The sequence below is a fragment of the Stegodyphus dumicola genome, chromosome 12 (genome assembly GCF_044657685.1).
Source record: "Stegodyphus dumicola isolate Sdum_Otavi_A_Nest chromosome 12, ASM4465768v1".
Taxonomy (NCBI): Eukaryota; Metazoa; Arthropoda; class Arachnida; order Araneae; family Eresidae; genus Stegodyphus; species Stegodyphus dumicola.
Window position 1 is genome coordinate 110,233,783 of NC_140779.1, and position 25,702 is coordinate 110,259,484.

At 35.2% G+C, this 25,702-nt stretch overlaps 1 protein-coding gene across 4 annotated transcripts in view; it reads right to left on the reverse strand.

The window, feature by feature from the left end:
* The window catches only part of smg (sterile alpha motif domain containing protein 4 smaug), a 180,513-nt gene that overhangs the window by 54,829 nt on the left and 99,982 nt on the right, over positions 1-25,702 (reverse strand). For all 4 annotated transcript variants that reach the window (XM_035359917.2, XM_085806798.1, XM_035359915.2 and 1 more), the window contains exon 2: positions 23,104-23,319. In XM_035359917.2, the coding sequence (XP_035215808.1) occupies positions 23,104-23,311 (208 nt within the window). In that variant the 5' untranslated portion in view covers positions 23,312-23,319. The remainder of the gene's footprint in view (positions 1-23,103; positions 23,320-25,702) is intronic.

Sequence of the window (25,702 nt, forward strand, 5' to 3'; positions counted from 1 at the left end):
TATTACGACAGACAGTTATCGCCAGATGTTGATCTTGTAAAGCTGTTACTCGTTTACCACCCAGTTCAAGCCTCCTTACAACAATTTTAGAGTTCTGAAATTACTCTCACAACGCAGACTGCCTACCCTGCTTCTAAACGGCTAATGATTCGCCACTTCATACATTCTTCCAACGATACTTCGGAGGGGTAACAAACCGTTTTGAGTCTTCACACACTGAAATCAAACGCTATACTGCGGAAATTCATCCAAATGTTCACTTTGTGTAAAGTGTTCGATTCACAGTCAGCCTTGAATTGCATATCGAAAACTGTCTGCGCGTATCTTAAAAATTTTAGAGTGACCTACGTACAAGCTTCAAGAGTAAAATATTTTGCGCCTAAGAAGTTTGTTCAATTGATTATGGGAAAGCATAAGATGACTAGCCTACATAACGGAAGAGAAGCCTTCGCGGATGACTTTGCTCGTATAGGAAAAAGGATATTGGCTCCTATTCACGCTACACATGAAGCAACGAAAACGCCTACGCAGCCAATCCACTAACCGAGATTCGAACCCGGATCGAACTAATACCTTCTAGGATGACCTCTTTAGCACAATTTTGAGATTAGAAGTGAACACTTATTCGTAAAAGGATAAAATATGAAAAGCAAATGATATTCTCGTGTATTGTCATTCACTTTTCTTGAATCACATATTCCAGTGATGGCCAGTTAAAACAGATCATGGTAATGCAAACTAATACTACAGGATCTGAATTTTTTTTAAAAACAGATTCCAGTATTGAAAATACACATGTTAATTAACTAACCTTATGGAAATAATTATTAATCATATTTTTATTACAAGTTCTAAATAATTTAGATTTCAAAAATGATTTGTCAATACAGAGCGCGAGGTTTGTAAAAAAATCCTCAGTAGAGATCTCAAAACGTAACCCTAAGATTACTTGACGATGCTGCGTTCGTTATTCTTAAATGTCGATTTGATAACGTTCAGGACAGAAATGACCATCTAAAGAGCAGTGCGCATAAGCATTTTTTCCTAAGTATATATATTCTGGTGCGAGTCTCACAAATTCCCTTTTCCGAGCTATGTTAAGCATTGCACTACACCAAGAGTTCACAGAGCTCTTAATTACAGTTTAATTATCTGGAACATCTAACTGGCTTGGATTGATTAAATTCGGCTTGTGGAAGAAATATTTAAACTCTTGAAATATATTCTGAAATCAACTCGTTAGCGAGATCTCACGTTTACAGTTTTCCTGAGAACTGTTTACATGGAGAGGGGGGGGGGGATGAGAAAGTATTCTCTTCCTATTTTAAAGAGATTTTACTCGTAAACCAGAATTTTCCGAAAGCTTCCGATTTTTGACTGATTTGGATTATCTCTCAGTTTTCTTTTTGTGCTAGAAGGATAGAGATGTGTGGAGGAAAAAAACGTAAATTTATTTCGAAAACATCTTCAGCGAAGTTGCTACTGCAGCAATTCGAAAGAGAAAATTAGTTGAATAATATAAGAGCAATACGCGGAACATCCCGCCATTAATATCACTGGTGGGAATTTGACTAAGATTTTATCAATTCCACACTCGCAAACGAGGTCAACTCACATTTAAAAAGTTTCGGGCGATTTATTATACATCTGCTTAATGAACTGTATTTTGAAATTATTTAAAGGAAATAGTGAGGCTGATAGATGTACTGCATATTCAAACAACGATGACACCAATAACGGCAAAACAGCGAGTGTTTAAATTCCGCCTGCTATAATGTAATCTTTAACACTGATCAGAAATGCATTAAAAAAGGCTAACGTCTGGAAATTTCCCACTTGTAAATAGAATATCTGTATTCTAGAGTCCTATTTTACAACGAAATAAATTTCCTATGTAAACATTAAAGATTATCCAAATTTTTAAAACTTAAGATCCAACATTGCTTGTTTTTACTTTGGACATATTATTCAATACTTTGGAAAGGTAGTCTTCAAATACACTGATAGCAAGTTAATTTAAAATATAGAAAAGAAGACAAAAATTCTAACTTTAATAAAATATTAAAATTTGTAGATTAATAATAAAATTTACAAATACAAATATTAAAATTTGTAGAAATTTAGATTTGTAACAGCTTCTAAAGTCCTTTTAACTTGGTTATTCCCCCCTTTCTATTCTAAAAATGCTTATAGTAAATCTTTCTGAAGAGCGTCATTTCGAAATTCATTCGCGTCATAATAAGCACTAAAAATTCAATTACATGAGAACTTCGATTAATCAATAATAATAAAACGATACTATATTCTTCTTCAGAGAAATTAAGGAAATGCAGCATTTTAAATCTAACATCAGCAGCAAATAATGTACCCTCCTACATTTGCAGCGCTGCAATATATAAAACCTCAGTGTGAAATTGTTGAGCATAGGATAAATCCATTTGTATTACTTGTGTTTATTAATTAGAAAAACTTGTACATAAAAAAAAACTGTTCAAGCATCATCTCTCATCTATTTTTAGAAGCTTAAAAAAAAATAACAAGGTTCTTGCACCGAGGACGAGCAGTAAATTTGAAATTCATTCTACCTTTTACCCCCCCTAATTTAATGCGATTCTATTTTGTTCAAAACAGACACTGTTTCGGAAGAGTAACATTCAGATCAAATTCAGTATATTTTCACTGCAAAATATGAGATAGTCCAAGATGAAACGTTAAGAAATCACAGTGCGGATTTATTTCATCTTCTGGTTTCTAGCTCTGCCAACAGCAAGTATGACAATTTTATAGTACAAACTAACTTCATCAGCTGCGCTCCAAGAGATTTCCGCCCCACACCACGCTAGAATTCTTTTCCCTTTCTCTTCCCCTCTCAACATCCGCTACCGAGACATCAATTCGAGAAAGGGGAGGGAGCACAGAGGCCTCACGCGGGAATACAAGGCATCCGTATGCGTGCAACGGGATTCCCCCTCCCCCCCCCCAAAAAAACCCCTCAAACCAGCAACATCTGCCTGATCAACACGAAAGATTCAACAGGGTGAACCGATGAACCGCGGGAGGCACTTAAAACGGCACAACTGCATCCGCATTTGCAATGCATTTATTATAGCACAGAGCAGCCTGAAATTTATCAACCCAGATGTCTACACTCGAAATTTTCATACACAACGTGGGGGGGGGGACTCTTGCTTTTAATATATTTCAGTTGCAAAACCTTTAAAGAGAAATTTTCATATTTTGAAAACAGATATTAAAAATTTTATGAGTTTTAAATGAAAGCTGCGGCCGTTTTGATTGTTCAAGTTCTATATTTTTTTTATGCCATGGATAATATACGGCACAGAAAATTACCTTGATAAATAGAACCTAATTATTTTACAGTTGCCTTCTTAATGTTTCATTTCATTTCATATCTTTCTAAATTTCACATATTATAGATTTGAGAGGCCTAGAATAGCAAGACTTAAATTCAATAATACAAAACAATTCAATGAATATTATTTAAGATCACAGAAAATATGTGAACAACTAATTTTTAGACAGATGGATGAAAAAGAAAAATGGCTTTTCAAAAAGACATTAGGAAAATATATAAGCAACCATTTTGCAGTCGTTTCTTAAAATATACAAAAATAGTGCCCAAGAAATTCCAAATATCCAATTCCAAAATTCCAAATACTGGACAGGGGCCTAGCTAGAGTTTCCCAAACCAGGGAACAACTGAAGAATTTGCACCCTTTTCTGTGTGCCAGGAGAGGAAAACATTTCATTAAAAAATTACGTAGCATCAATTTGGCGTCCCTTCGATGCTGCGCTTGGGGACCCTAGCTATGCTACTGGTACTGTAATATGGCAAAGTGCATAAGGAGAGATCTCTTCACGGATGACTTTCTCGTATTCACATTGCATATAGGAAAAGCCACGGAAATCAAAAATCTAGCCAGCCCGTTCACCTGGTATCGAATCCGGGTCAAGTTCGCAGTCTTTTAGCAGTCTAACTATTCGGTCACTGATGAGGCCGCTAAGTAAAGATTGAAGAATTATTATGTAGATTATGGCAGAACATGCAAGGGCTATCAGCCAAATAGGAGAAGAAATGCTTTGAAGAAGATTTTATGTGAAACTCGCTCATACTCACGATACACATGGAGAAAACCATGACAATTCTCATCCAGGCAACCTCCTCGTCAAGATTTAAACTTGAACTGACCTATCAGCAGAGTCAATGCAACCGTTGCAGCCATCAGATATACATAGAAATCAGCATATACATCAGAAAGCAAAATATTTAGAATTCAGTTCGGAATTGGGCAGCAGAAACTGCACCAGCCGACAAAAACCCAGTGCAGGCCCCGACTATCAATGTACTACAATTTTCACTGCTCAGCCACTAGTGGGTACCAAAGTTGAAGGTAATACCCCCAAAGGTTACACAAACATTTTTAGATAAAATAATCCTACCATACTCCAGATACAAAAACTGACAGCATGAAGAAAAAAAAAAGGCTCAATAACTATTAAGATAGGTCAATAAAAAACTAGCATAATCATGAAATAAAGAAACAAATTTTCAAAATTAACATGCAAACTTAAAAAAATAACATTAAAATATATGGAAATGTAATAAAAGTTAAAGAAATAAAGCATAAATGGCAATTTAACCATTCAATATGCCATTGCAATATTAGTGTTAAAATCATTTTGACCTAAGTCTTGATGCAATGTCCTTGCATCAAGACTTAGGTCAAAATGATTTTATATGGACAATATAGGGAATTTTGTTGAACTTGAAAATGTCATTAACATAAAATGAAAGATTTTAGTTTCGTGCAACATAGAATGCTGAAGCATCATATTTATGCTGTTGATATACTATGATATAGCAATAGTGCAAAACTTCCCACATACAAAATTCGGGGGGGGGGACTAAAGTTTAATGTAAAATAACTGATAACATATTAACAAAACTGCAACTCTGAACACATAAAGGAATTGTGATATGGTAACTGGTTGTGAAGATGAACCCAGGTTTTGAAAACTACAATACTTAACAATCGATTTATGGAAATTTCGTTCTCAACAACCCTGCAATCGCTCTGAAAAGTTGATGTAAAAGAAATTGTATCTTATCTGTATAAAAGCAGCTTGACAATACACTCACATGGTCTTATTCAGAGTTCTATGTCAGATGTACTGAATAAATTATCAGCAAAATTATATTCTAATTCCTGAGAAGACAGGTTTCAATACCGATATTCAGCAGGGAAGTATCATGTGCAATGCCGATACCAAGTTTGAACCCAAATTCATTAAAACATGTAATGGAGTCAAAAGACCAAATGATGACATGCTGGAACTCAGCCATATTACCATATTCCATCCAAGCAAGTTCCAAGCAATGAGCCTGAAATGAAGGTTTGGAAAAGTGACATTGTTGCTCAGAAACAAAACTCTAATGTTCCAAAAAGTTTGCCCGTTTCGAAAGAAGCTAGACACGTGTCTCCTATGATCCAACCGGCTACTGAAACTGAACCAATAGTAGCTTTACTTGTAAATTATACAACTGATAATCCATGATGCCAGCTTAACTTCAGAAACTTTTCCAAAATGCTAAATGACTTTAAACTACTGGACTAAAAAGGACAACATGACCATTTTACCATAAAAGTCAAGAATGCAAATACACATATAAAAAGTGCCCTTACAGATATTCAATACATAAAATACCATTCCCTTTTACTCTCAGAAGACAGCAAACTCAAAGCAATCACACTGAGCTTGTTTCAAAGAAAAACTGCAGACATCTAGCATTAGATCATTGATCCCAGTTTGTTTTATAAATGTGCAACAACCCACTAAAATGATAAATTCCTCTTTTTCTCGCTTTACTCAACAAATATTAAAAATCCACCTACATTTTTCAGATAATATGCTTACAACATTTGCACATTAAGGTCGAATGTTATCATGATCATGGTGACCTATGCAAAGCTTCAGATATTTTCACCACGCTTAAACTGGCTGCAAACACAATCTACATTATGTCAGGCGAGTTTCTTACGAAATTGTCTAAGCAAGAACCAAGATACCACCAACATGTTTAAATGTTCTCCCAAATACACAACCTAGGTCGTATCAAGTATACCAAGCAGAGAACTGTACATAAAAGCTATCAAAAGTTACTAACAGAGTGGTCTCTAATAAAACTTCTGGTGATGCCAAAACCAGCATTTTTGACGAGACCAACAACTTGAAAACTCTGGTCATTTAAATAGAAATCCTCTGCTACACAAGAATTAATGCAAGACATTAAAAACCAACAAAGTGTTAACATACCAGGAATAATAATCTCGCAACTCAATGGCTAGTCCAATCTTAGAAAATTTTTTTTAACTACAGTACAAAGTCTTTAATGCGGACTCGTCGGGACTTCGCCGATTCCAGATTAGAGGTTTTTCCGGATTATAGATTATCAATTTAAATCTAGTAAGATGGCATGCAGAAATTGCAAAATTAAAAACATGAAGCCGTAATTTATGAAATAAAGAGCAATTATGATCTAAAGGGTATCAAAATTTACAAAAAAAAGCTTAATATTTGTTTACTTTATTAAAGATTTCTTTCAACACGCGCATGCATAAAGCATACATTACACATAGTCGAAATTAGAAAATCGCAACCAGAAAACTATTTGATGTGTATTCGTGATATTTATAATGACAAGGAATTTGATTTAAATCATATCAAAGACTGAATACATCGAGATGAAATACTACATTTAGTAAGGAATAAGCCAAATAAAATAAAAACATCTGCCCTGAAGATGAGGATAGTGCTGACAGATCAACACGACATACTGTCGGACATGTGATCAACGTGACGAATTTCCCATGTGGATCACTCGTTTTACTAAAATCATAACTGACAATGAAATGCACAATTTTATGATGTTCTAACATGGACAGAACATCCACCCTATTCTCCTAATCTTGCTCTGTGTAACTTAGCTATTTTTTAATCTAAAAAGTTATGTGATGTCATTTTCGTTCTAAAGATCACAATGGCAAGGCTATAAAAGTATATTTTTCATCAATGGATATCCAAGAAATGGATAGCTTGAAGCTTTTAGTCTTCAGACAATTCACCTACAAAAGTACACAAATACTGGAGGGAACTATTTTGAACACTCCCAACATTTAATATTATTAAGGTGTGCCTCAAAAATTGCAAAGAGATCCTCGCATAAGTCTCTTGTTATACATCAGAAGTTCTGGCTACGCCACTGCCATAACAGAATAACACTGTACAAGATAATTTGAAAAGGAATGTTTCTACAGAATTGAATCGGACCACCCCAATTCTTTAGATAATAAACTTTAATTCTTTTTTATGGAGGTATATAAAAGAAAGTATAGATACCCAAGTGACCAACTAGTACAAAATATAAGACAGTCAAAGCTGCTTTATAATCAGTTCCAATACATGATTAGGCTGAAAATGATCAGCAGTAAAAGTTTACAAGTACTGAAGCTTGGTTATTATAACAATATCAGTAAATTTTTCAGTTTTCTTCCTTGCACTTTTTCGGAGCTCAATAAAACACATTTAACAATCTTTATAAGTTTAAACAATCGCCAACATTATTATTCTAAAAGCGAAAGATGCAAGAAATTAAGATGAAAGACAGGGATGTTGATAAGGTTTTTTCCCCCCTGAATGAAAACTGAAATAGCACAGTAAGAAGTAATATATCAACTTCTAATGAAGGAAGTATTTAAAAGCAACTGAATTATGGTTAACATAACCTGTTTTTATTTTTCAAGCATTTGTCATAATGAGCATCCCCATGTATTTATTCTTGTTTTCACATCAGACCATTTTTGATGAATCCCTAAAACTTGTGTATGTGTGCGTGGATTCTTTACTATCCTCAGAAAAATGTTTAAAAGTACAGAAAATGTATCACTATTGCCTGCAGTTTATGGGGAAAATAAACTACTTTATCATAAATTTACTAATGGAAACAAATTTATGAAACAGTAGTTATTTACAGTTTTGCAAATCCAAATGGTATTAAAATTCTTTTGAATTCTGATTAACTTGCGAAACTCGTTAGAAGCTGCATGGACAGTCTGAAAAACCTTAGACATTCAGATTCCACAGAACTCAGAGTTAAACATTTATTTTCAGGATTTCTTAAATTTTGAAGCGAAGAAGTAAATGTTTATCATCCCCTCCTCAATTTCAAACGAATTTATTCTAGTGAAGCATTTCAAACTGGGAACTATTCACGTTTCTTCGGGCGATTTCTGTCTTCCTTGGATTCTTCAAAATAATTATTCCGCTAATCTATTCTAAGCGTAAGAATTATCCTACGAGTATAATTTTGGTAGGGTAAAACCAAGGATCAGTCACTTCACTGCGTTTTTAAGATTAACGAAAATAAACTTTTCCGAATATTCAGAAATGGGAAAATCCTTTCTCACACACAGTTTTTCTGCTTGAAGAAAAATAGGCTAAATAAGTATCACTAAAGTCCCACGAATGAATTATCACTTAGATTCAACGTGTTGAAGGGCGATAAGCACTCATTTTGGATGACTGCCAAGAAACCGGCAGGCCAATGACGTCGGCTTATCAGACGTCATCAATGATGTAATTGCCAAAATTGGAGGAGCTTCTAGCAGCCCTAAAGGCCGCAATTTATTAAGCAGGTAACATCCTCATCATATGGTACTTTGAAAAGCGTTGCCACTGAAAACATGTAATATGAACAGAAGAGAGTAGTGGCAAACTTAAATTTGGGGGGGGGGGGGTCTATAGCATTTTTCTGGATTTGATTTTAACTTCAATATTTAAAACGCAATTTGATAGGCAGATTAACAACGGAATAATATTAAGATTATTCAAGACGAAATTGTGAATACATCAGAATAAATACTACCAATGATGCCTACAAATGCTCCAAAGGAACTACGAAACTGGGTAATAGTGTTTCGCTTTCTGAATAATCTATGAATAGGGCAATTCAATACTTCCAATTCATTAACTTTTTAAACTCGATTTAATCCTTCAATATATTTACTGAAGTTAACTGAAATATTCCCGAGATCTTAGAAGCACTTATCTACACATGAAATCAAAAACGAACTAGTATGAGTGGTAACTTCGCTATAGAAAACGTAAAATAAAGTCTCACAACATTTACGGTCATAAGTTTGCTCATGCAACATGAAGCTGATAAGAACATACGTTAACTTAATAAGTCTCAACATTTAGAAAACCTAAATAGCAACTGAAATAGACGAACTTAATTATCAGTCTCTGTCAAAATTTTGAAACCAGAGTTCATAATTTAACACACAACCTTATTATATCCAAGTAAAATTAAAGGTCGTTCAAAAGGGTTGTACATATCGAAAATCTCCACATTCAAAAGAAAGTATGAAAAAGCGTCCTTATTCCATTGTACTGTGCTATGCTTCCTCTTCACTCTCCGTCTTTCTAAAAACAGCAGTTTATGAAAATTATTTGCTCTTTTTTTGTTTCTTCTGTGCAGCTTTTAAAAATGTTAAATATGAAAATCTCGAGGAATAAAAAACTGCAAACTAAAATACTAATTTATATAACATGAGTTCAAGATTGTAACTGAAAATCGAACAGGCCAAAGGAAAACAATTGTGCCTTGTTACGCTAAAGGTAAAACAAAGCTTGTTTGCAGCGGAAGGCCCACATAATACTTAGTTATTTGATTTTAAAAAATATTCTAAAGATACGATTAAAATATTACGAAAAATTTTATTGCAACGTAAATGAACATCAATGAATTCCATAACGCAAGACTAATTTCGCGAAGACCGCAGAACAATTCATTCCAGAAAGTTGCAGAAATTCTATACGTCCAGTAATAACTTAACGTTATTAAATTGGCCAAAACTAAAAGCTACTTCATAGAGTCTTATCAACGGCTGAAGTTCAGAACTGTTTACAGCTTCGTTTCTTCGGAAACAGTCACGGAAAGACAGCCGCATTTGTAACGCGGATGAAAGATAAAACACCTCAGAATAATATTCTGCGAATGATTCTAAAATTGGTACTAAGCCTCTAACTAAAGGCAGTACTTGCAAAACAGTTCCAAGAGTATCAATCTGTAATGCAGGATGTTTTCCATCGCAATGAAGAACTAATCGCGAGGAGTCAATCTGAAACCTACGTTCCTATTTTTAAAAATTTTAGGGTGTAGCGGAAGCCTATGATAAGTGATCAGGAAACAAAACAGTATGAAATCTTATTGCATTAAACAATTTTCGAAAACATCACCTTCCCACACACAAAGAAAATACGCACAAGCATGAATATGAAACAACGGCTATCGCTGCAAAATGAAGATTTAACCCAGACTTTATTACAAGTTAAATAAACAACTTCGATACATTCTTAATCAGATGAATAGTTGAATTGTAAGTCCCATTAATTATACGGCTAGATGCTAGTAAGCAGCGAATTACAGTGTCAATAATATTGTCAGAGTTTATGGAGGATAACAATACATTTACAATTAACGAAGGGTGCAAGATGCAAGCTGAGCACGCCAACTTCAAAATAACTGGCAAAATTCCACCATTGTTTGGTGCTATGGATTTCGTGGGAACGCAAACTCAAAAATGGTCCCATGAAATGCAGTGTACATCCCAAAGATTAACCGATTAACGCAATATAAAATGCGGAACTTTGTTTAGAGTTCACCAAAAATGGTGTGAAAATTTATTGATGGAAAAATGTTAATTAAAATATAAAGGGGCACCAAAAACGAAAGATCAAAACTCACCTGAACTAAAGGCATATAATCCAATATTAATACGGCTTTAAGCGGCGTAGCAGTACGTAAAAATTACTGCGTGTAACAAAATTTTCTTTGCTACACATGAAATAATCCATAAGAAATCGTCATTAAATTCTTAGGCGTTAAAACTTCCCATAAAACAGAACATTTAAGTGAATTTTCAGCATTCTGCGTTTCACACTTGATAACATTTCGTAATTATAAATGCTGCTTTTAAGCAGAAATTTCAGGATTAAAAGGAATTATATGTAGCTTATCCAAGTGATATCAGGAGGACATATCGAAAATTACAAGTGTATCATTTAATTCTTTCCCGCTAAATTTTTCTTTTGAGCAACAACGGCGAATACGCGTCAAATCCTACATATCTTTTACCAGCGCTGTCACGTGACGAACAATTTCGGCAATCCAAAACACGTCTTACTGTATCCCACACTTTAAGCTAATTTAAACATTTTCCTGCCTTCCACTTTGTGGTTGCTATCGCTGCTACTGTCACTCGTCCTTAGCAATTATCCACCAGTGTAATATATATATATATATATATATATATACGAAAATAAAAGCACAAGGAAACGCCGGAGCAGTGTCTTACACATTCCCACCCACCCCCTTTAAAAAAAAAAAAGGCAGAGCGATAGAGAAGCGTTTTTGAGACAAAAGCATTAGAGTAGTAAAACACGAGATATATAATTCTGAAACATACAAAATATGAAATTAGCTTTCAAATAATAAAATTATAATACGTAAAATTTTGAGTTCAATAATAAATTCTGCTTTTTGGAACAGGCACATTTTAATGCGCCGACTTGTGTGTAGCCGCAACATGTTGCTCAAAATAAAACTGAAGATTTAATCTGCATTCGCCTCCAATTTCCTAGTCATTATGTATCAACACTTCTACGACATCTAAATTCCTCCTCCTGCTCTTGAATATATTACATATGGTTATATGTACACACACACACACACACACACACACACACACACACACACACACACACACACACACGGTTTAAAGGTGCATATGCAAAATGCCAAACTAAATTTTCTTCATACCGACCTTTTATGAACGCTCTTTCGAAACTTTACAGATGTAATGTGTACTTTTTAACAGCCCATTAACTTTCAAGACCTTTAACTGTGTGCTAAACTTTTCAAAACTTCATTAACTAAACTTTAATAGCAACAAACAGTGAAAGGAAACACTCGCGCAAACTTAAGTCTAAAATGAACAGTTCAGGATCACAATAAACAGAAAAAAATTGTACATCTATATATATTAGTTTCATACAGAATTTCATTTTTATGAAAGATTTGCGATATACTAGTACTACTTTCCTCTATAAAGAGGCCAATTTCTGTTTTAAGCGGACAAGCGGGATTACTTCACAATGGTTTGGAATACTCTTCGGATTCATGACAAATTCGTTTTCCAACTGTATATTTGTAATAATCTAAATACTTTTTTCTAATACTTATCAGCGAACAGATGCTTACACAGGTCTTTTGAAGAAGAAATGTAATGGGCTTCCTGACAGAAGAAAATGAAGATAAGATCGAGGGAAAGAAGTTGCGAGACTTCCCCAAGTTCTTTCGGCACGCATTTCTTGGCAGTCATTTGACAAGCCTACGCTTCTTCGTCGCACGCTATATCGAGAAGAGAGCAAGTTGCCTATACCAGAACGGGAAACAAGGGGAGCCCGACGACGACAACCTGCTGGGCTATTCTTGAACAGATCAACACTGCAGACGTCACAAGTAGGTAGACAGTTTTAACAAACTTAACAATTAGGAACAGCTTTAAATTACGATGAGCAAAACAAAAGCACGATTCAGTTTAGAGGGCACTTGTAGTGCAGCCACGACATTTAACTTTTAGAAACTTTAGATCGCAGTTTCCCAAACTTTTCGACTCGTCGTTCCTTGAAGTGTCCCCCCCTAAGCTCTTCCTTTGAGTTTGTATACCGCCTCCCTATTCCTTGCAACAATGACATACATGTCTTCTGTATAGAACCTGTGAATACAGACCGAACACACTTTTCTGGATAACTTTTGCATTTCAAATTAAAACTCATCAGCAATGCGGAAGAACAACGATTTAACATTTCGCAGAGTATTTATAATGATGAACTTGACAAAACAGATTCCTGCCATCGAACAGTGACATAAACTGAAAGGAATGTTATCTGCGATACTGGATATCGTTTTAAGTACGGATTTGTGTTATGTTTTAAAATATTAGACCGATAGTTTATAATTTTCTCTGAAACTGAAAAATAAACATACATGCCATTTAGAACAATATATGCGAGAAGTGAGCAGAGATAATTTAGTACGATTCTTTGCAAAGATATGCGATTAATGTTTTTTAATCAAATCAATATTTAAATATTTTTTCAAAAGTACTCAACCTTTCTCCAAAGATTTATTTGCCCACTCACTTCACAACGCCCCCCGTATATCTCTTCGGTATCCAAATGGTTAGCGATAACGTCCAGGTTGGAAAATTAAGCTTTCGCGCCATTTAACGTTACCTAAACAACGAAGGACATTTTCTAGTAGGGAATGAAACTACATCTAAGGCCAAAATCTATCCTTTACGCGCCAGTTATCCAAGTACGACTCCGATTCATGCAACTTCGCTGCGAGACCGATTATGGAAAACCTGACCTTCAGCTATCATAAAGAAATGCAGATTGCCTCACAGAATACAGAGTGTGCGTGTGTGATTATGGCAAAGCCTCGAGGGCTATCTGCCTAAGGGAAGGGATGCCTTCGTGAGGGACTTTCTAAGGGAAACTGGCTCGTGTACACGTTGCACATTTGGAATACCACGAAAACACCCATGCAGCCAACCCGTTCTCGGGATTCGAACCTCGGACCGAACTACCAGTGTTCAGCGACTTTACCGCTCGGCCGCTGGTGGGCTCACAGAATACAGAAGAACTCCAATTATCCGAATCAATTGGAAGCAGACCCCCATTCGGATAATTGGATTTTTTCCGAAGAGAGGGTCTACGTACACTTCAATTACTTACTGCATGTTGAAAATAAGTAGTAGTGTTGTATTGTACTTCAGATCTTTTCCCGTTATGCTTATCAACATCAACTATTGCTAAAGTGATGAATATTGATGAAAAGCTAAAAATTCAAAGAAGTGCGCTAAAACCCCATTAACTCTACGTCACAGACCTCCATTTAAGGAGCTTGAAGTAAAGTAATAGCATATTTAAATTCAGTCTAAAGTCCAAGTATTTCTATCATGCTAAATTTTTCAAGCTGAAAGGAATATTTCAGTCTATACAACATGTAAAAATTACAAGAAATTACAAATTAATATAACAATCTGATTTCATGTTCTTCTGTTGTAATAACACAATACCGGTTATCAAAAAAAGTTTTAAAGAAAAAAATGCAATGACGTAAATCTGTATTAATACGAAAACTACCAGTTTCAATGCTCTGTGTAAAAACTGAACCTGAAAAACGGACGCAAACATAATTAGGTACTTAAATTTGAGGAAAAATTATGCGCTACTTTTCGGCTCTCACGCTAGCACTGAAATTTGATGCAATATTTAATTAAATATTACGAAAGCATGATACTTACTGAATAATCAAGTAATGGAAGAAAATCGTGTTGAGCCTGAAACTATTACTGATGATGACCATTACACATACATTAATAAAAATTATGAAGATAATTTATCGGAAGGAATTGATCTGGTAAACATAACTGTTACGAAATGTTGTTTAATTGAAATATACTGCTTAATTTTTTAAATAAAAACAGTCTAACGCATTAATTAATGGTTCATATTAGTATCGCTATATATTATAAATTGCTTTTACTGAATAAATTAAAATTGAAAACAATCACAACTTAGAAATAAAATATATTATTTACATAGTTTATACTAGTAATGTAACGATGCGATGAATAAGAATCAGTAAAATGACCAAGCTGAATTTAGTAGAATCAAAACAGTTAACTTCAGATCGCGGTCAAATGTAGGTTCCCCTAGCATAAAATTTGAATAGCGCGACCGTGCTGCGCCAGTCTCAAAACCGTTAAAGGGCTATTGAATTTATCCAAAGTGAAATGTATCTCGCTATTTAGAAAGTATAATACTCTATAATCTTGCTTATTTAATATTTATCCGGTTCATATCATTTCTCTGATAAAAACAAAGTTCTCTGACGGATGATTTGCATTCGATTTGTTAACGAATATCAGTGGTTTAAACAGAATTTCTCCATTAATAAAAATACCTTACATTTTTAAATAAAAGTATTCTGTACAAAGTACACGAAAGAGACATACACAAGTTCCATCCGAATTTTAACCGAGAACTCCCACAAAATACAATGGAAGTCTAATAGTATTCAGCCACATGAATATGCACAATGAATTCCCGAAATCGAAATCTTAAGAATAAAGCGGCCAGTTAAAATCTAGCGATTTAAAACCGACGGAATATTTATGGAAAACCCTCAAGAGAACTTATGAAAAACTATAAAAGATTAAACTACTCCAGAAAACCCTTCAAAAGACTAGAAGATTGCATCTCATTTCTATAAATGTTACTTCAGAATTTGTAACAAAATCTCGATATGGTAAGGGTAGAGTCGCACCGAGGGGATAACGGCATCGACAGGATTCCATACTTATTAAATTAAAAAAGAAAGAAAAATAAGAAAGTACTCAAGTAAAATACACTCGTGCGCAAAATTAAGAGAATTGGCGCATCATGTCGAATTTCTAAAAAGCTAATGGACAAATTTTGATGAAATTTGATGAATATACATTTACAATAAAGAGATGTGCCATTCAAAAGTCATTTTATGCACGCATGATTATCAGTAAAGCTTGAATACTTGCGTAATATTGCGTAACACTTCGGCAGCATAATTAGTACCTTTACTTTAATACTTTTCTAAAATGTTGCACACAAGTGTACTTATATATGCATTGCAAGTATTTATTTCCTACAAAACCGTACCAAACTATAGATAATAATTTGCGATTAACATCACTTAGCTACAATCGGAGAATAATCACTTTTGTTGACAAATGCTTTCGTTGTCCTCAGTTTGAACTTGAACTACTCGAATATCACGATTTTAAACGCTGTTGAAGGCAAAACAGCCTACAATCTGCATTTACCTATCATACGAATTACACAAAATTTAAATTAGGTTATGTGAATGCAGCAAAAGTACACAAGGGCCATCTTCCTAAGGGAAAAGATGCCTTGTGAAGGACTCCATTCACGTTACACTTGGAGAAAACCACACAAAACAGTCCTCCTGCATTGTCATCAGCCTGTATTGAACTACCAGCATTCAGCTATCTTAACCATTCAGTCACTTCAGTGATAGGGTCAAACGAATTTTGGTTCTTGAATCAAATTTCAGGCTATTAAGAATGGATAAAATCATTTTTAAAGCGAGGAGAAATCAAAAGTAATTATTAAGGAAATTTTTCATTCCATAACATGGAGATGAAATAGCAAATTATAAGAAAATACTAATACACACAAAAATGAAAGATAATCCCAAAACCATTTACAGTTCAACATTCAGAAAATTCCTACGCTGTTTAAATCAACAGGTGTGAAACGCTTATGTACGGCATCGGTGCTAAATTTAAAAACTAATCACGTACAAAACAGGTAATATATTCAGTAGAATATCAGCAATCGAAATTAGCAATCAAAATAACATTAGATTTCTGATTAGAAGAATAAGGTCAGTATTTTGCGAACCTGTTTGTAAAATCACGGCTCGTGCGAATTGGCGCTACGGTTTATCGGGCACACTTTCCATAATGATAGATTTCTTGAGCGATGGCCGAGACGGCAAACATTTTATGCAACATGTAGAACGACATGGAAAGTGGAGAAAGCCTGTAAAAGAACAGTTAATTCGCGACCTGCTTTCGTTTCACTGTCAATGACCTGACATACTTACATAGCGCATACGATTCATTATAGGTCACGAAAATGAAATCTCCCCCTGTCGCTTAGAGCTTTTCTGTCCCATCGAAAACGCTTTCGCTTTAAAAGAGAACGGAACTTTCAGAGATTAACATACAGGAAAATGATTTAAGATGCGACAAATCTTCAGGCCAATTTAATAAAGAGAATCCCACTTTCATCCTATCGGCAACTTGCTGATTATGCAATTGATAACGCAATTTTGCAGTTAGAGGAAGACTGTTCACGCACCTACATTCTGTGGATAAAAATGGAAAGTCTTCCTTGATTCAATTATGCAATGAGAATGTCCGATACTGCATACTAGGATAGCTTCAGTGTTTCAGGATTTCACAATGTAAATGAAGAATGACCAATTTCCGCACAAAAAATGGCCAATTTTAGACTTTTATATTAGCGCCATAGGTCGCATAACGTTTTCTTTGCAACGTTTAGGAATGCATAATGAAGAGTAAAAAAAGCCGGGATTGCAAGACTGTCAATATGCATTCCAAATAATTTTCATTAACAATATCGCCAATAGAACAAACAATAAACAGTTAAAATGTTAAGATCAGATACAAATTTAAGATGCCACGGTATTTTGATCATCCGCAAAACCAGAACAGCCGGGTTCATTGCGCATTTGCGAGCATACAATAAAAACCCCACGCATGCGTGGATTACACTTATTTCAGTACAGTGATTTTTCGTGAGAGTGCGGATAATTATGAAGCACAGATACCATTTTTAATGCAATAATCCGTAAATATTTACTGTCTTAATATTTTAAAATAAAACACGCAAGTACATGAGAATATGTGTAAGCGAAAGTAGTCTTGAATTAAATCGTTGGTATTTTACTCAAGTGAATATATGCACAATTTCATGCTTAGAGCCATAAAGAAACAGGAACCAATGAACCTTTGGGGTTTCTTTGTGGCCCAAGACCTCGAAAAAACTTAATTGTACATTCATTTTCAGTCTTGTTTTCACAGTAAATGATACTATTTGCTTCTTAAAAAACTGCTTACAGTATGTTTATGTTAATAGGTGTTAAAGATTCAGTATAACAGTACAAACGTAAGCGAAGAGAGCACAAACGTAAGCGAGATTATAAATGCAAAAATACTAATCTCTTGTAACACACACGTCAATTTATCAGCAACCTACGTTGAAACAAACTTCTGTAATATAAGCAATAAAAAATTCAATTTTTGTCTTATCAGCTGAATTCTCAACACTTTAAACAATCTTTAATTATTATTTCTTCTTATGCTTAAAAAGTTAAAACATTATGGCGAAATGCTATAGCTAAGACGTTTGTTGAAGGATTCTTCAAAAAAGATTTGAGAAGGTGGAATTTTCTTAATTTTTATTATTCACACAAGAAACTCGCGATTAAAAAAGTGCTCTGTAGCCGGTCATCGAAACCGAATAAAAATATCAGTATTTCAGGCTTTAATTCAATCGTCCATGAGGCCATGACTTGAGTAAAATTCACATTAATCATACATATCTGCAAGCAACTGAAAAATTTGCGTTTGACCTGCAAGCATTTATTGCAGAATAATAAATTCATTTCGATGGTCTTGAAAGTAAGAAGTTCACTACTTCTTAGTTTCGTGGGAAAAAATTCACTAAGACATTCATCATATCGTTAAATAATTAACATCTATTACAATTACAAAAAGGGGGGGACTTCTCAGTTCAGAATAAAGGCATCAGAACTTCAGATTAATTATACAAAATGGAAGTCTACAGATAGAATTACTAATAAACACACACACACACACACACACACACACACACACACACACCCAAAAAAAAAAATTTCGTCTTTTACATCATCTGCATGTACACTATGCGTTTATAACTTACGATATAATTCGCTGGATTTATTCAGTGTGTCCATTCACAGTGTAGACACTTTCGCTGAAGAACTTCACCGACAAGCCTCTCTTTAACGAAGTACTAAAAAATTGGCATTAATGACTTTCAAACGATGAATCCAAAATTTCTAAAAATTTGCATCTCGGTATTTATGGCTGCAAATGACACAATCAGGCTTTGCATCAAATTAATATTAATAACCAACGCAATTCCTCTTATCACAACGGACTCCAGAATGTCAAAATTCGGTAGCTCAGAAACTGCTAGCCTCTTGCAATTAAATACGTTCTTAGTAAAATTCACTCAGAAAACTGGTATTTGGAAACTTGATTATTCGTAACGTCATCTACAAGATGCTTTAGTCCATGCCAACGACAGAAGTAATCCTGCGCTCCTGGCCCCGATAAAACCCGAGGACTTGACCTTATGTTATTCTCAGACAAATGAGCGAAGTCATTATATACACAGCATATTATAACAATCAAATCTGAGGTGTATTACTAGCGTACCATATCTTAAATCATCTGGGCACAAATATGTTAGGATCACTAAAATAGCTTTATGAGATCTTAAAAAGACGCTTGGGAACGAATCATTAATGTGACTACCTCTTACGTTTGACATTAATTAAGCATGCGTCAGGCTGCAGATTTGGTGATTGGGAATCATTTCAGTTAACATAAATAAACAGAACGATTTATCAAAATTACAGAAAGGAATAATCAGCGACTTTCGGGCCAGTGTGACAGTATTTCAGAAACTGCACAGTTTATGAACGGTTCGCGTGCAAATGTGGCGAAAATGTTATCATGAATGGCACTATACTAAAAAAGCGGTATGAAGACTGGGGAGCAATCATGAAATAGGTGAATGCCGATTGAAGCAATACGCCTGAACCGATCGACACGCTACAGAGGAGCAATTTATTGCCTAAATGAACCAAAGGGGTAAATGACAGTTCAGCAAATTTTGCTGTGTATGTTGCACTCCGCAGTACACGGATAGTGATAGCAAATTTATGGTAATGACATCTCAGACAGAAGAGGCTGGAATTTGCACAACAATATTAACAGTGGACATCTGATGGACAGAAGGCTTCCTACCCAAATGAATCTTTTGTTTTTGGCACTGATGGGCAGTGGCGCATATGGCGAGAAACATTGCAGAACAAACAATCGCCGGCGATTTGTAGCCGAATACAAGCTGGCGGAGAAAACCTTGTAATCTGGGGAATATCGTGGCATTCTCTGATTTCACAATGAAAAACAATGTATCGATCTTTCCAGACCATACATGCAAATTTAATTTTCTCGTGGAATGATGGCCACTTTCTACCATGACAATGTGACGTTTCACTTGCACTCGATACTGTTGCGTATGTACGCGTTCGTAATTGATTAAATGTACACAGAACCGATGATAAATTTTATCAAGCTATTTTCCCAAAATAAACACTTTACACTTCTGAATCTTCCTACAAAAGTACTCTTACTGCTTTTCTCAGTATGGCAGGGCACAATCAGTAGTCACCACATCAAACTACCAAGAACGTTAAACACAATGCAATACAAAGCGCATATAAACAGCAAAGCTCGCAATGAGATCATACAGTATCTGGCAAGTCAACCGCGAACTAAAACCAGAGAACTGATGCTCTCTCCGGTCTTTTTACAGTTTTTTCAAGGCCGACGAGAAATTTCCATTTCTCGAAATTAGTGGAAAGCACATATGTTTAGTTACATACGAGGGCCGAATACAGCTACAGTTATGAAAGCATTTAGGTTAAATACAATTACACAGGAACCACACCATAACGTCGCCAAGTTTGTCGACAAAAATTAGTCATCAAAATCATCAGCTCAAGATAAGCATTTACCACAATGTTTCCGGTAATCTTATTTTTCCGACAAAGCTTCGCTCGAATCCGGTCATTTTACAGTATATGCAATTCGTTACAATATGTACGTAAAAGTCTGGAAAAAAGGATGAGAAATACTAATTCTCTGTCCTCCAAATTTCCCACATTTAAAAACCCAACCGAGGATGTATAAGACCGCCTCGAACGGGGTATCTCTGTAGATGTTTCATCAAGCACCCGACAACAGCTCTCAACTGCTTATCGATTCCCCCCCGCACTCCATTATTATCGACATTAATGCGACTCGACTGAATATTAAATTACACTATTACGAAATATTTATATGGAGCTGCATTACAATTACCAAAAAATCTACTTTTAAATCAAACTATCTGCAGTACTTTACATGAATGTTCCCGAAGAATAAAATTTTAAAATTAGACAACAGTTTGTCTTATTTGAAAGTAGTCACTTCAAGGCCGTTGTGAACCCTTACCACTTGCGATCGCAACGCTTGTTATTGTACAGCACTTATTTTTTCCACCTCACATGAGACTGCAGTTCAAGTCGGCCGTCATTCGCGTGCTTTTTATGAAAAGAAGCACGCTAAACTGAAATTAAGTGAAGGAAACAATTAGGCGACTTAAACCAGTCTGTTGCAGCTGCTGTTGACATGGTTAGAAGGTGTGGTGGTGTGGTGTATTTAATTACGGCAAAGCACACTAGGGCTATCTGCCAAAGGGGAGGGATGCCTTTCGTGGAGGACTTTCTAAGGGAAACTGGCTCGTATACTCGTTACACATGGGGAAAACTACGAAAACACCCATGCAGCCAGCCCGTTCGCGGGATTCGAACCTCGGACCGAACTACCAGTGTTCAGCGACTTTACCGCTCGGCCGCTGGTGGGCCCCATGGTTAGAAGGAAAGTCGGGCAGGAGAAAATAACCTTCAAGTTCTTATTTTAGAGTACCAGTTTACACTACAGTTGTGCCCTCGACTATATTAATTATGCGCCTTCAGTTAACCTGCGCAGCAGTTCAAAGAAAATAATTTTAAAAAGTTTAAAATCGGAATTTAAGTCAGAACGGGATATAACATGTTGCAGCAACACAGCAGCTTCAAGGCACTCAATCACTAATTTTAAAGTCAGAATATTCTAGATGTTGGCCAGTGCTGTGCCTAATCTCGCTCTTGTCCGACATCATAACAAGTCCACGAAATTCATGGCCGCAAGGAGCACAAGATAACGCCTGTTGTTGACAAAAGTCTTGAGCACCATATAGGCGACAGTACGATTTTACCCAGTTTTACCTTAGTTTTGCGTGAGAGAAACACGAGGGTGGGTCTGAGGATCTACCCCCTTTTTTGGGGGGGGGTGATGATACTGGCCTAGCATTGTCTTAACAGTCGCGATCACAGACATGTGCATTCGCATTTTGGGGAGTATTTTCTAATGGGTAAATAGTTCATCTATGACCGTATTTATGTACGTTAACATCAATGCCCCCTCCCACAGTTCCGCATTATTCATGATAAATTCTATATCTGCGCATAAGGAGCACTATTGTATATATATCACATTCTGAAACCACGGCTTGCGAAATGCATGCCACTCATTGGCATCACTCTTATACAGTCTTAAAGCATGACTCTGGATTAGGCACTTGATAACAACCGTATTGTTTGCCGACACCTTCACATATGCAAAGTAATTGCGGGATAAAAGATGCATCCCCAACAGGAAAAAAATCCAGAGCTACCTTCATCTGCACACATGGAAAATAAGTTTAAAAAAGTCACTGTCAAAGTTTTCCATTAATTCCATAGCTTGTATTGAGATCATCAATTTATTAATTGGAAATTTAGAGATTTTAATTTAATTTCATCCTATCAAAAATGCTAGATATTACTTTCTGTGCAACTGGAGACTTAAAACCATGAAATTGCATCTGCAATACCCCCCAACTTTTTTTTTTACATGCTTTCGATGGATTTAACTTGGGAACTTCCTTATAATTTTTTTCCAAAATCAAGTAAAGTTTCCTTGCTCGTTTTTTAATTTCGGTCTTTAAAAAATTTAACACAATCCCTGCACCTGTAGATGGCTACTTATCCTTCTCCACAACTAATAACTTTTTGTGGGAGGGGGCGGACACTTGAGATTTGTGGTTTATTGCATATTTGAGGCATCTGGACGTGCTGTAAAAAGGTGGTCCAAGTATACTCAAAACCTCTGGCAGCTGAAATAATACTCGTTGTAATACATTTTCTTTTACTTTGGTGAAGAGCCCGACAAGAAACTTCCTTTCAAAGGTTTCAAGGACAATATTAAATATCCACTTGCAGCCCCTTCAGTGTTTAATACTAACAAGCTGTTACTTGCATGTCTGGCTATCCTAAGCGAAAAGAAAAACAAACTGGAACTCCTAAATTTAGAAAAATTCAACCATAGTCTGGTTCTAATTTTTAAGAGAAATGATTTCTCATTCAAATATTCCGAGTAACAGAACACTTGACACATATATTACCTGGATCATTCGCCTCCTGTTCTTGCATTTGTAATTCCATACACTGAGTGATGTTTTGCTCCAATACCAATGCGAGAAAACGGGCTTGAGTAGGTCCAAGTTTCTTGACAAGTGAGTAAAGAGCCACTGTTTGTTCACAGTCATTCCACTGATCAAACCAGCCTGTTATTACAGACAGTTGATCGCGGAAATGATGGCTCGATTTCATGTTGCCACCTAAAAGAAAAAAATTCAATTTAAAGCGAAGCTTGTATTATATGCAAAACATAGGCTTTATACAAATTTAGCAGACGTGAAATATTTATATGGCGATTTCTTTTGAAGTAACAGAAAATATGACGATTGGATAATAGAAAAGTTTAATTTTGGCCAGCATTTTCACAGTATCATTAACCATTTACTATAGCAACACAGAACATTAAGAAAATAGAGTTTTTGTTTGTTTTATTCATTTTACTCCCTCCCTGCCCAGATTAATTTAAATACTGTAATTTCTGCTCAATAATATTTTTATAACACAATTCTGCTGTGTAGGTCAGCGGAGTTTCCTACTCAGAATATACAATTCCGAGGAGACAATGTCTTCCAGATTCGAAATAAAAAGAATATTTTTAAGCTCAGAACTTGTCTATCAAGAGAGCTTCAAAATGTACAAGAAACAGAAAATTTCCTGAAAAGAATTTTCTACGCTCTCAAACGCAAAACTTAATTCTACGAAACTACCCCCAAGTAACCGAAGTTTATAACTCAAATTGAGCATGCAATAATAGAAAACAAGTTACTGCATTCTAACCCCCCCCCCAAATTCACAAAATATATATACTTTCTACAGATTTTCATTAAAGTTTAAGAGGGGGCCGCGCACGCTGTAGCTATTTCATTTAATAAGACAAATGGCAACATATAAACATTTAAGTTGCGGGGCAATGAGCTTACTTCCCCCGCATTTTAAGTGACCAGATGTGCAATATACAATTATTAAGCAAAATCAACAAGCGAATCCTTTAGATAATGAAACAACTGCTGATGCAAAGCTATACGTGCCACTTAAAAATTTCTAAACGTACTAAATATGCATTACTTAAAAAGGTTAGAATGACACTTCATTATCAATTTCAGACTTTAAACAGGAAATTTTTAGACAGTTCATACGAACCTCCTACCTCATTCCTTACAGACAGCTACTCTCAAGGTCATTATGCCCCTCCCCCCCCCGCGATTTTCCGATACAAGGCCACTAATCGTGTTTACAAACTTCATTCACCAGCGGAAAACGTTGGTGAGATTACGTAATAACGCAGAACATACTGAAGCAATACAGGTGCGAATAAGTTGCCCCTTTCCAAAAATTTCACGAACACGCTATGCTTCAAATATTTATTCACACAATTATATGTATAGAAGATTAATACTCAGTTGTATATTAGTATGAAAGCTAAAATTTGAAAATTCTACATTACTTACATTATTTTAAACCAAGACTGAAAGTTTGTAAACACGATTAGTCGCTCAAGCAATTTAATCTCTATCACAGAAGATAATTTTTTATGAATTAAATGTTTATAGAATCATTTATCTTATACGACGAACAGGGCTTAATTTCTGAAATTAGAAGTGCCGGAGCCCTATGGAAGACTGTCAGCAAAGAGGAACAAGAGTAAATAAATAAATAAAATGACTATTAAACTCATTAAAATTTTTTAAATTAAATAGTTAATTATCTAATTAATAGCTATTCAATGTTTATAAATTGTTATTGAATCAATAATTATTAGATACCTAATTAATTATAATTCGATTCATAATTATTAGATAATTAATTATTAATTATTGAAATAAAGATTAAAGTAATTAAATTAAAATTAAATTTAAATAGATAAATTAAAATTTAATAATATTTATTGCTAAAAATAAAATTTTCGAGATAAAATTTCTACTGAAATTGTTATTCAATTACATAAATGCAGTGCCGCAGCCTTCTTATTTAGGGCTCCGGCTAGAATTATGATTTATTACAAAAAAACTAAGAAGCATCGAAGCCGGGATCCGGTGAATTCTGGCCTAATTTAAGCTCTGATCATATGCGAAAATCATCACAAAAATTAAATACACTTAAAGTATAGCTGGTGAAAATTAAGATAATGCTAAAAACAGGGGGAAACAGAATGAAGGTATGAGTGAGTAGAATAAAAAAATGAGGGGAATCTTGGTAAGACGGAACGTTCTCTTTGACGGCGGCTCTCTGCTGATATAGTTATAGTCATCAAGCGGATGTGTGTCAGATGTAAAATGAGTCCTGTATCTGACTCCTAAGGATGAATGTAAAGTTCTTGGTTACAATTTTTGCCTAAATTTTATTTATTGGGGGCCGTATTTGGTTAGATTAGTGGGTACTGTGGGAAGACGATGTATAGGACGTGCTTGAGCAGTTTATCTCAGCATTTCACTCTTATTGTACTTGCTGTCACTTAACGCACATTTAAGAACACACATTTTCCTTCCTGGGAGGATAACTAACCATCGATAACAACACACTATATACGATGGCATGGCGAGAAATTTAAGCGTTCCTAAACAAATTCTCCCAAATTTGTTGCCC